General features: G+C 63.7%; 1 protein-coding gene across 1 annotated transcript; it reads left to right on the top strand.

The window, feature by feature from the left end:
- Nucleotides 1–376: 376 nt before the first annotated feature.
- Nucleotides 377–11,119, top strand: NACAD (NAC alpha domain containing). Its single transcript, XM_045089585.1, has 8 exons — nucleotides 377–3,286; nucleotides 5,319–9,590; nucleotides 9,720–9,835; nucleotides 9,921–9,995; nucleotides 10,350–10,496; nucleotides 10,568–10,717; nucleotides 10,815–10,937; nucleotides 11,024–11,119. Exons 1-8 carry the CDS (start codon nucleotides 3,220–3,222, stop codon nucleotides 11,036–11,038), a joined length of 4,965 nt encoding a protein of 1,654 aa, XP_044945520.1. The 5' UTR covers nucleotides 377–3,219; the 3' UTR covers nucleotides 11,039–11,119.
- The last annotated feature ends 371 nt before the right edge of the window (nucleotides 11,120–11,490 follow it).

Below are 11,490 nucleotides of genomic sequence, written 5' to 3' on the forward strand. Positions count from 1 at the left end.
TTTTATTTATGTATTTGACACAGATCACGAGCAGGCAGAGAGAGAGGGGGAAGCAGGCTCCCCGCTGAGCAGAGAGCCCAATGCAGAGCTCAATCCCAGGACCCTGAGATCATGACCTGAGCTGAAGGCAGAGACTTTTAACCCACCGAGCCACATAGGCGCTCCAATAAATAAAATCTTTTTTTTAAAAAACCCTCTTGAGGGGCACTGAGTGGCTCAGTGGGTTAAGCCTCTGCCTTCAGCTCAGGTCACGATCTCCAGGTCCTGGGATAGGGTCCCGCATGGGGCTCTCTGCTCAGCGGGGAGCCTAATTTCCCCTCCCTCTCTGCCTGCCTCTCTGCCTGCTTGTGATCTCTGTCTGTCAAATAAAGTAAAATTTTAAAAAATCTTAAAAAAAAAAACCCTCTTGAGTGTCAGCTGGTGTTAATGTTTGTTTCATCGTCACACATGCCGCCAGGCACTCAGGAGGAGAGCTTGCTCTCTGTCCTTCCCGTGCTCCTTCTTCCCTCCTGGTGCCCCAAGAGGACACCCTTATCGTGTTCATCCTGGTGGAGGGACGTGCTTTACCCAGGCTTGTGGGGCGCTGGGCAGGGGCCGGAGCCCTCAGAGTCCCCTCACTCAGGGTGCATTTCTCCGTCGCTCCCGTGCATGCACACAGGCACACGGCCGAAGCCAGGGTCTTCTTCTTGAATGGTTCTCACTTTCTAACACCTGGAACACAGGGTGCGCTTCCCTCCAGCCGTGGGCTCTGGACCAGAAGAGCACTGCACTTGCCCTCAGCGTTCTCTGTAGGGTTCACGCTCGTCTGGCTGCTTCAATGATCTCGTCCTCAGTGCTCAGAGCTTACAGCTCAAGTGTCCAGATGTGGATTTCCTTGGATGTACCATATTTGGGATTTGCTCAGCTCCTTGGATCTCTACGTCTCTGTCTTTGGCTGTGTTGGGGAGCTTCAGGCATCACTTGAGTACTCTTTCCGACCACTCGCCCCTGCCCCTTTTCTGAGACTCCGGCTATGTGAACAGCGGATCTTGTGTTGTTACCCCCCCAGGTTCCTGAGCCTCTGTCCAATTTTCCCCAGCGTTTTCATTATTGTTGTTGTAAACAGGTTGAGTCCTTTCTGTGGACCCATCCTCAGCCTCACGGGGACGTCCCCTGTCATTTCGGGCCACAGATAAGCCGCCCAGCAAGTGTTTCATTTCGATGAGTCTGTATCGTGCTGTGATTTTGGTTTTCTTCTGTGTTATGTCTCTTTCTTTGCTGACATATTCCATTTGCTCCAAGATAAACTGTTATTCCTTATGGAAGCTTTTCGAGCACGACAGATTTAAAGTCCCTGTCTGATAATCCTAGCATCTCCGCCTCCGTTTGGGCATCAGCCGGTTCCTCTTTCTGATTCTGATTGTGCCTTTCCTGGGTCTGGGGTTTCCTTGAGTTTCCTGGTAGGACGGGGATTTTTTATTGTCCCCTGATCAGTTGCGTGATTTCGGTTCACATTCTGTATTTTAGCAGGTGGCCGTCCTGTTCGGGCTTGCCAGGCGGGTCCTGGGTATGCTCTAGTGGCCTGTGGTTTCGGTGGAAACCTGGAACTCTGGCCGGGGGCCGGGGAATCTTGTGGGCACCCCCTAACCAGTGCTCAGGTTGGGGCATCTTGGTGGGGCAGAGGGACAGTGAGCAGGTTGGGGAAGGAATGGGCCTCTCCCTGATCCTCCTGCCAGTTCTGGCAGACACCCCTAGAGTCGCAGTGGAACTCCAGCCCCACATGGGGATGAATACACACCCCTGGTCCTCTTCCTGGTAGCAGGATGGGGGCGGGCAGGGGGAGGTCAAGAAATGTGATCCTGGACCCCCTTATGTGGGGCTGTTCTGTTGTTCCTCCAGCCCTGGGGACCCCCACCATGTCACCTCACTCTTTTCATGTCAGAGAGTTGTTCTGGTTTCCTGTATTTATTGGCAGTCGGGCAAAGAGACAAAGCTAGGCCACAAAGCAGACAAAGCTAGAAGGCCTTCAGGGCATGCTGAAGGGCTTTTGGTTTCCGGAAAGTGTGTGCAGGCCAGTTAGTAGGGTCCGTGGAGCAGTGGGGCTAAGAAGAACTCAGCCCCGGCTGCAGCACCGGCGAAGGGCGGGAGTGGAGGGAGCGGAGGCAACTTAGAGGAGTCTGGGAGGCGCGGATGAAGGTGTGGGGAAGGAGGGGAAGAGGAGGGTCCTGGTCGGGGATAGATGAACGGGTCTCCAGCATTTCCAGACCCTGAGAGGGGTGCAGGATGCCGGCTCAGGCTGGGCAAGGCGGGGCTGCTGCCTAGGGCAGGCAAGGGGGTTAGCTCCACGGTGCATCCCGGGCTGCCACGCAGAGACAGGTTGGGGAGACGCCCAGCCCCACCCCCATGACAATAACCGCTCTGATTCCCTGCCCCCGTCCAGCTCTGGGTGGCGACAATGGTCATCTGTCTCCTGGAGCCGGAGCCTGGCACTGGGCGGGTGCGAGCGCGGGAGGGCCCAGGAGGAAGCAAGGGCACAACTCGGGGAGGCTCGAGAGGGCTTGCGGCTCTGGGGTGCGGCGGAGGCGGCTGCGGAAGCGGTGCGGGGGCGTGGCTCTCCTCTTCCTCCGCCTGTCCGGGAGCCGAGCTGCGGGGCGCGCCCCCACCCTCGCCTTCCCGCACTGCTCGGTCTCCAGTTTCCATGGAGCCGGGAGGCGGTTGCCACGGAGACCAGCGCGCGCAGCCAATCGGCGCGGAGCTGCGGCTCCGGCTCACCTCCTGGATGGAGGCAAGGGGCGCGCAGGAGGCCGGGCACCGGGTCGGCGCCGCCACCTCCCTCGGGGCGCTGAGGCCCCTGCACCCTGCGCGCTGGCGACCCTCCCCACCCCCTTCTCTTCCAGGCCCTGCTTAGGGTTGATGTTCCCTGGTCCAGCTTCCGACCGGCCCCGAATACCCTGGCGTCCAGAGGGGAATGCTGCAGGAAAGGCGGGGCCGGGCAGCGCGGAAGGAGAGCGAAGCCCAGGTCGGGGAAAGGAGGAAGGCCGCCCCCCGCCCCAGCCGCTCTGCAGTGCTTGGGGCGCACGCGCACGCTCACTCGGGGCTCCGGGCAGGCGGGGCGGCGCTGACGTCATCCGATGACCCACCCACCCCCTACCCCCTGGCCGAGGGGCGGTGGCCGCGCAGGCTCCGCCGGACCGACGCACGGACAGACCGGGCACGGAGGGAAGGGCGCACGGTCAGGCCATGCCCGGGGAGGCTGCCCGCGCCGAGCTGCTGCTGCCGGAGGCGGGCAGGCCCGGGCCCCGCACAGGTGAGGCCTCGGGCTGTGCCCCCTGCGGCTGTCTCCGCCGCCCTGTCCCTGCCTGTCCCCTGTCTAATCCCTCTCCTGCTGTCCCCTCTGTCCTTCTGCCTTCTCCAATCACCCCTCCCCCGCCACCCCGTCCCCTCTCCGGTCCTTCTGGCGCCCTGCCCTTTCGAGCACCTGAATGCTGACCGCCGCCCCCCCCCCCCGCACGTCCCAGCTCAGGACTGCGGGGAAGGGCGGAAACGGGATGTCCTCCAGGAGCCGGGAGCGATGCGAGGGCCTGTGAGCATCCCAGGGCTCCGTGGCTCTCGGCTGGTGTCCCGCCCTCTGGGCCGCCGCTGTTGCCCCATTGTCTGTGAGCAGCTGTGGGCCCTGAACAGAGGTGGGGGGTTCTCCACTGCACCCCATCATCAGGGGCACCCGCCCCTTAGAGGCCTGAAGCTGCCTCAGGGATGGTGGCCTGGGCAGCTGGAGCAGGACTGGAGCTAGAGCCTGGGGAAGCCCGGGCGACAGGCTGTGAGGGTGGGAGGTCAGATCCCCTGGGGGAGCAGGTCTGGGGGCAGTGCCCCGGGGCGCAGGCAAACATCACTGGAGAGGCGAGGTCAGCAAGTTTGGGTGGAGGCTGAGGGTGTCTACCTGGGTCTGAAAGGACCAAGAAGGGTGGCCCAGCAGGTCAGCCATGAGGGCCAAGGGCACCTTACTGTGGATCAGTCACCTGGGAGTGTCCGCAGAGCTGGGTCCGGGGGCCTGGACTCCCTCTGGGGTCCAGTAAAGCTAGGACTTCTCAGACCCAGGGTCTCAAGTTGCTTGATGACCTTGAATGCTTCTAAAAACCTTTGACTTTTGACTTCCCTTCCTCATCCCCCATGGCTGGGCTCTGCCCTCTCCCTGCCCCAGGACGGGACGGCAAGGGTACCACCCGCTCTGAGCCCCATCTCCTCCCGTCCCTGCCCACCACACCCACCTCCAGGCATTCGGTGTCTGTCAAACGGCAGTGGACTCGAAAGACCCCTTCTCAGGATCCCCTGGCCACCTCAGAATTGCAGTAGTATGGCCCCGGCACCCAAGGGAGCGTCCCCCATTGCTGCAGACCAATGGGCAGTGGAGGGCACTACCCCTTCGTAAAAACTTCACCCCTAATCCTGGCAGATTCTTGACTTTTGGAGACAACTGAGGCACATAGTTGTGGGGTGATAATGGGTAGGAAGCAGGAACCCTCTGAACGGGTGGTCGAGGCCCAGGCAGCCCCTGTGATGCTGCCCTGGGTCCGGCTTGCATATTCCTGGCAGGGGGGGCCCTTCCAGCCCCGCAGGGCGGAATGGCCCAGCTGGCCCTATTGTCCTGGAGCCCGTCCTCCCACTGCCCTCTCCCACGGGACCCCACCCCCACCCCCACACTCCAGCTCAGCCTCCGTGGGACCTGCAGCCTGAGGATGCACACACAGTGGCCCCACTTCTCTCTCTGTGAGCAGGAGTGAGAGCAGAGCCGGGTGGCACCCCTAGAGGCTGGCCTCAGGTGTGGGCAGCAAGGAGACAAGGCCTAGAGGCGAGACCTCCACACACAGGAGGTGGGAAACCTAGATCATCACAGAGCCAGCGGGATGCAGGTGTCCTGCCCCTGGGGGTTTCTTTTCTTTTTTTTTTTTTTTTAAGATTTTATTTATTTGACAGAGAGAGATCAGAAGCAGGCAGAGAGGCAGGCAGAGAGAGAGGAGGAAGCAGGCTCCCGGCTGAGCAGAGAGCCCGATGCGGGGCTCGATCCCAGGACCCTGGGATCATGACCTGAGCCGAAGGCAGCGGCTTAACCCACTGAGCCACCCAGGTTCCCCCCCCCGGGGGGTTTCTGATGCAGGTCAGGTGAGGTCACTTGCCAGGTCCCAGCCAGCCAGTGTCTGCAGATGGGTGCTGGTCCTGGCCTCAGGATCCATGCCCTCCATCCCCGGCCCAAGGCTGCTCCCCTGGCATCGCACCTTTCGGAAATTCTCTCCCAGACACTCCTGGAGGATGCCTCTCCTTCTCACACCCCTCTCTTTCCACAGAGTCGTCCTGTGATGTGGCCGTGGCCACCACCCCAAGAGGGGACCGGCTGGAGCACTGTGCCCTGACCCCTGGACCCAGCACCCTGGCCCTGGAGTTTCTGCCCAGCAAGCCAGGCGCCCGGCCCCCGCCCGAGGGAGCCAGCTGGGATGCAGGGCCGGGAGGCACCCCCTCGGCCTGGGCAGTCCCCACAGAAGGCAGCCCCAGCCTGGGTTCCCCCGAGGCCCAGCCTGCCAGTGGCCCTCCCCCAACCACCCTGGAGCCCCGGATCGTGATGGGTGAGGAGACCCGCCGGGTGTCCCTGCCGTCCAGGGCAGCCCTTCCAGAGCTCAGGGACTGGGAGGGTGGGCACCCCAGCCTGGACCCACCCCCCGAGTTGTGTTCTCAGGGTGACCCTCCTGTGCCTTGCCCTGCACCAGACCCTGACTCCTACTTCACGCCACCCTCCACTCCCACCGAGACCACCTCTGCCCTGCTCCTTGGCCCAGGGCCCCGCAGGGAGGCCCCGGCTGAGCCAGGGGACTCGCCGCCCGCCTCGCCATCGGGCTCCTACATCACAGCAGATGGAGACAGCTGGGCCTCATCCCCGTCCTGCTCCCTGAGCCTGCTGGCCCCGGCCGAAGGGCTAGATGTCCCCTCAGGCTGGGGCTTCTCCCCGCCGGGCTCCTTGGCTGATGAGCAGGAGCTGCCTCCCGCGGGGCCCCCAGGCCCCCCGTCCCCGGAATCCAGCGTCTCAGCCGACAGCAGCTCTTCCTGGGGCCAAGAGGGCCACTTCTTCGAGCTGGACTTCCTGGCCAACGACCCCATGGTCCCCGCCGCCCTCCTGCCCTTCCGAGGCAGCCTCATCGTGCAGGTGGAGGCTGTGGAGGTGACGCCAAGAGCCCCCGAGGAGGAGGAGGAGGTCCCTGTCCCTGGAGGGGACCCAGCCGGGGAGGGCGAGGACGACAGCACGTTCGCCTCCTCCCTGCAGTCCCTGTCTGACCTCTCCATCACCGAGGGCATGGACGAGGCCTTCGCCTTCCGGGACGACACCTCGGCGGCCTCATCCGACCCTGACTCGGCCTCCTATGCGGGGGCAGACGACGAGAGGCTGTACAGCGAGGAGCCCCATGCGCAGCCTGCCGCCCTGCTCCAGGACACCCCCGGCGAGCCCGCTCCTACCGTCTCCGCGGGGGTGGCCAGCCCAGCCTCCGAGAGCCGGGAGCCGGGTGCCCGGGTTCCCGAGATGGGCCAGGCCTCCACTCCTCCCGCAGCACAGGAAACCCCGGGCCTCACTGGGGAGAGCCCCTGGACCTGGGGGGAGGACATGGGCTCCATCTCAGGTCTGGTGCCTGCTGCTGCGGTCACGGCTCAGCCCCAATGGGAGGATGACGGCGCAGCCTTAGGCCCAGAGTCTTGGACCTCCCCAGAAGAGGGAACCCTCATTCCAGGCCCAGACTCTCTGCAGAACCTGGAAGGAGAAGCAGGCCAAGGCCCTGAATCTGAGGCCACACCTCTGTCCCTGCAGGACACCGGCCTCCCCTCAGGCCAGGCGCTGGCCGCCACAGTCAGCCCTGTGCCCCAGCCGGGGGACACGGACAGGACCTTACACCAGGGCCCTGACTGTGAGGCCACACCTGTGTCCCTGCAGGACGCAGCCCTCCCCTCAAGCCAAGGGACTCCTGCCAAGGCCAGGCCTGAGACCCTGCGGGTAGATGCAGGCTACGTGCCAGGGATCGACCCTGTGGTCACTGCAGCCCAACAGGGAGGACGAGTGACCTCAGAACTGAGGCCAGCACCTGAGGAAAGGGACACAAGCTGCACGGGAGGCCTGGGGCCTCCAGCCCGGGACCAGGCCCAGCTGGATGGACTGGAGCCAGCTGCAGACACCGGGGTGCCCTGGACCTCATGGGGTACCTCCAAGCCTGCCACGGAGGCCCTAGACTCCCCCAAGCCTGCCACAGAGGCCACAGACCCCCTTGAGGCCCTGCAACACCCCAGGCCTGCCACAGATGCCGTGGAATGCCCTGGCTCTGACACAGAGGACACAAATTGCCCCAAGCCTGTCATGGAGACCACAGAATGCACAGAGTCTGCCACGGAGGCCACGGAATGTCCACCATCTGTCACAGAGGCTACAGAATGCCTGGAGTCTGGCACAGAGGCCCCGGAACATTCCAAGCCTTCCATGGAAGCCTCAGAATGCCCGGAACATGCTATGGAGGCCCCAAAATGCACCAAGCCTGCCAATGAGGCCCTGGAACTCCTTGAGCCGACCTCAGAGGCCCCAGAATACCCTGAGTCTGCCACAGAGGCCCTAGAACATTCTGAGCCTGCCCTGGAGACCCTGGAACATTCTGAGCCTGCCACGGAGGTCCTGGAATGCCCAGACCCTGCCACGGAGGTCCTGGAACATTCTGAGCCTGCCCCAGAGGCCCTGGAAAGCCCAGAGCCTGCCATGGAAGCCCCGGAACTCCCAGAGCCTGACACAGGGGCCCCGGAATGCCCAGAGCCTGCCATGGAAGCCCCAGGATATTCTGAGCCTGCCACGGAGACACCAGAAAGCCCAGAGCCTGCCATGGAGGTCCTAGACCATTCTGAGCCTGCCCCGGAGGCCCTGGAATGCCCAGAGCCTGCCATGGAAGCCCCAGTATATTCTGAGCCTGCCACAGAGACCCTGGAATGCCCAGAACCTGCCATGGAGGCCCCAGAACATTCTGAGCCTGCCATGGAGACCCCAGAAAGCCCAGAGCCTGCCATGGAGGCCCCAGAATGCCCACAGCCTGCCATGGAGGTCCTGGAACATTCTGAGTCTTCCATGGAGACCCCGAAACATTCTGAGTTTGCCATGGAGGCCCCAGAAGACCCAGAGCCTGCCACGGAGGCCCCAGAACATTCTGAGCCTGCCACAGAGACTCTGGAATGCCCAGAGCCTGCCACAGAGGCCCCAGAACATTCTGAGTGTGCCACAGAGACTCTGGAATGCCCAGAGCCTGCCACGGAGGCCCCAGAACATTCTGAGCCTGCCACAGAGACTCCAGAATGCCCAGAGCCTGCTACGGAGGCCCCAGAACATTCTGAGCCTGCCACGGAGGCCCCAGAACATTCTGAGCCTGCCACAGAGACTCCAGAATGCCCAGAGCCTGCCACGGAGGCCCCAGAACTTTCTGTGCCTGCTACGGAAGCCCCAGAAGCTACCACGGAGGCCCAAGAATGCTCACAGCCTGCTACAGAGGCCCTCAAATGCCCCAAGCCTGCCACAGAAGCTCCAGGACTTTCTGAGCCTGCCACGGAGGCCCTAGAATATTCAGAGCCTGCCACAGGCCCCCCTGGGCCTGCCATGGAGGCCACAGACCCACCCAAGCTTGCCTCCATTAGAGAAGAAGTAGCTGAGGGTCTGTTGGCACCTAAGCAGGAAACCTGTGCCAGTGCCTGTGTTTTTGCTGGTGATGGAGTTGAGCCCCATTTTCCCCCAAAGGAGGACCCAGGGGGTGAGAATCAGGGGGCTGGAGGCCTCAGATCAACACCCCACAGTGCTAGGAAGGCTCCTGGGGATAGTGGCCCAGAGGTACATCTTGCTGCTCTCCCCGAGGTCAGTCACACATGGCCCCAGAACCCAGCAGAGGAGGGAAGAGCCAACCCCGAGCCCAGGTCTTCTGTTGCTGTGGCCTCAGAAGCTGGGCTGGCTTCCTGCTCTGAGTCTCCCCCAAGGTCTGTGGCCAGGCCTGGAAGGGGCTGCCCCGAAGAGCCTGCCCCCACCATTCCAGCACCCTCTTGGCGGCTGGAACCCATGCTGGGCCCAGGCAGTGGAGTGAGGGCTCAAGTAGCCCCTGGAAGCCCCAGCTTGTCCCCACCACAAGCCCCCAGAAGCCCTAATAGGGGTCTGCCCAGCATGACCCGAGACAGGCCCCTTGGCCCAGAGCCCGCTGCTCCTGGGGTCCCCACAGAGGCAGCCCCATGCCCCATGGCACCCCTCATGCCCTGCCCTTGCCAGGGACCTAGGGAAGACTCGACGGAGGCCAAGGAGCCTCCAGGCTCTCCGGGCCTCCAGCCACCACGTGCAGGAGCCCAGCGGGCAGTGGCTGCCTCCTCAGGAACCACAAAACCTCCTGGGGCTGGGCATCGAGTCAGCCTCCCACCCCACTCCCCCCTCTTCAGCCCCAAAACGGCCCCCACGGGGGACACCCATGCCAAAGACCAGGCCTGGCGGATCTCGACCCCCTGCCAAGTGCCTCCTGGCCCTCAAGGGCTCCCAGCCGCCGAGCAACAGGATGACCAGGACAGCCTGGAGGAAGGTGAGGGGGGCTGAGGGGCCGGAGCTGTGTCCCAAGCCCGGGACCACAGGGGGCAGGTGGGCGGGCCGTAGGGATGAGTTACGAGGCAGAAGCCGTCCTCATATGCACACGCCCCCACCCCATGCCCAGACTCGCCCCCGAGGGCTCCAGGATCCGGCCAGCACTCAGACAGCCACGGGGAGTCATCGGCCGAGCTGGAGGAGCAGGACCTCTCGGGAGCGCAGACGGCACAGTGCCCGACCCAGGTGCAGGCCCGGGATGGGGGAGGCTGCAGCCCTGAGAGGGCCCCACCCAACCCTCCCTTGGGTGCTCAAACCCTGTCCTCCCCAGGTCCCAGCAGGCGGCAGCAGCGAGGAAACAGTGGCCAAAGCCAAGCAGAGTCGCAGTGAGAAGAAGGCCCGAAAGGTGGGTGGGGTCCTGCCAGGGCCACTCCCCGGGGAACAGGCCTGCTGTGTAAGGGGACCCCTCACACCCAGTGGCTGACAGACGCCATGGGTGGGGCCATCAGGTCGTGAAACCGCTGGGGCCAGAGCACCATTGAGACCGTGCCCACAGCTGGGGTCCGGTATCCTACCCTACACCTGGGGGGCGGGTATCCCCACAGGCTCTACCCAGAGCCCACAGAGGGTCCCCTAGAGTTGGTGGCAGAGTCCTTGTTCTCCCATCAGTGTGCTCTCTCCTGGGCCTACCTGCTCCTCCCCACCCCAGCCTGGGACCCCCAGGCTGATTCCCAGGTCTGAGGCCCCTGTGCCCCCCCAGGCAATGTCCAAGCTGGGCCTACGGCAAATCCAGGGGGTCACCAGGATCACTATCCAGAAATCCAAGAACATCCTGTTTGTCATCGCCAAGCCTGATGTTTTCAAGAGCCCGGCCTCAGACACCTATGTGGTCTTCGGCGAGGCCAAGGTCTGGCCGGCCACGGGGGGTGGGGTGGGGGCCCAGGGCATGGGCTGGGGCTGACCGCTGTGCCCCTGCAGATCGAGGACCTGTCCCAGCAAGTGCACAGAGCTGCTGCTGAGAAGTTCAGAGTGCCCACAGAGCCGTCCGCCCTGGTCCCCGAGTCTGCACCTGGGCCGCTGGTGAGGTCTGGGTGTGAGGAGGAGGAGGAGGAGGAAGAGGAGGAGGAGGTAGGAAGCAGGGACACAGGAGAGGGCTGGGGAGGCGTCTCATGGCTTTTCCTGGGGTGGGGGCAGCCCCAGAACCTGCCGGCTTGCCCCCGTCCAGGTGGATGAGGCAGGACTGGAGCTCCGTGACATTGAGCTAGTGATGGCGCAGGCCAACGTGTCGAGGGCCAGGGCCGTGCGGGCCCTGAGGGACAACCAGAGCGACATCGTCAACGCCATCATGGTGAGTGGAAGGCCCTCCTCGGCCCCCTGCTGCTGGCCCTGCCGGGCCCCTCCCCAGCCTGCTCTCTTGGTCTCCTCTCTCTGCAGGAGCTCACCATGTAGTCAGGAGCGCCCCGACCGCACGGCTTCGTCCCTGCCCCCGGCTCCACTGCTCAATAAACAGGTGTCTCCACACGGCCTCTACTCTGGCTCCTCCGTGCTGGGCGCGTGCTCTGGCCAAACGGGATTTGTGGACGGCAGAGGGGCAGAGACGCTTCCTGCGTCCGTCCGTGCAGATAGTCCCAGAGGGTGGAGGTCTGGCCCCCCTTGGGGGGTGTGGCCTTCCGGTGGCCCCAGAGACTGGGAGTCCTCTCCCCACCATGTCCCCAGAGGGTGGGATCCGTCCAGTGACTCCAGGTGGTGGTGGTGGGTCCCTCCTCCCCCACCCCCACTGTGTCCACGGTGCCCACCCTACCCAGAGATGGTGAGCAGGCACCCAACTGTGGCCCAAGCCTGGGCCTGGGGGCTGGGTTTGGGAAGGAACTCCCCAGACTCTCAGGCTGGGCAGGTTTACC

Source organism: Mustela putorius, unplaced genomic scaffold (genome assembly GCF_011764305.1).
Source record: "Mustela putorius furo isolate JIRA1106 unplaced genomic scaffold, ASM1176430v1.1 tig00003845_pilon_pilon_pilon, whole genome shotgun sequence".
Lineage (NCBI taxonomy): Eukaryota > Metazoa > Chordata > Mammalia > Carnivora > Mustelidae > Mustela > Mustela putorius.

Excerpts from the sequence above, each read along its gene's own strand:
- NACAD (XM_045089585.1), top strand. The coding sequence starts at position 3,220 with ATGCCCGGGGAGGCTGCCCGCGCCGAGCTGCTGCTGCCGGAGGCGGGC. Across the intron at positions 9,591-9,719 it reads CCAGGACAGCCTGGAGGAAG|ACTCGCCCCCGAGGGCTCCA; the intron begins GTGAGGGGGGCT and ends CCCCATGCCCAG. Across the intron at positions 9,836-9,920 it reads CGGCACAGTGCCCGACCCAG|GTCCCAGCAGGCGGCAGCAG; the intron begins GTGCAGGCCCGG and ends TGTCCTCCCCAG.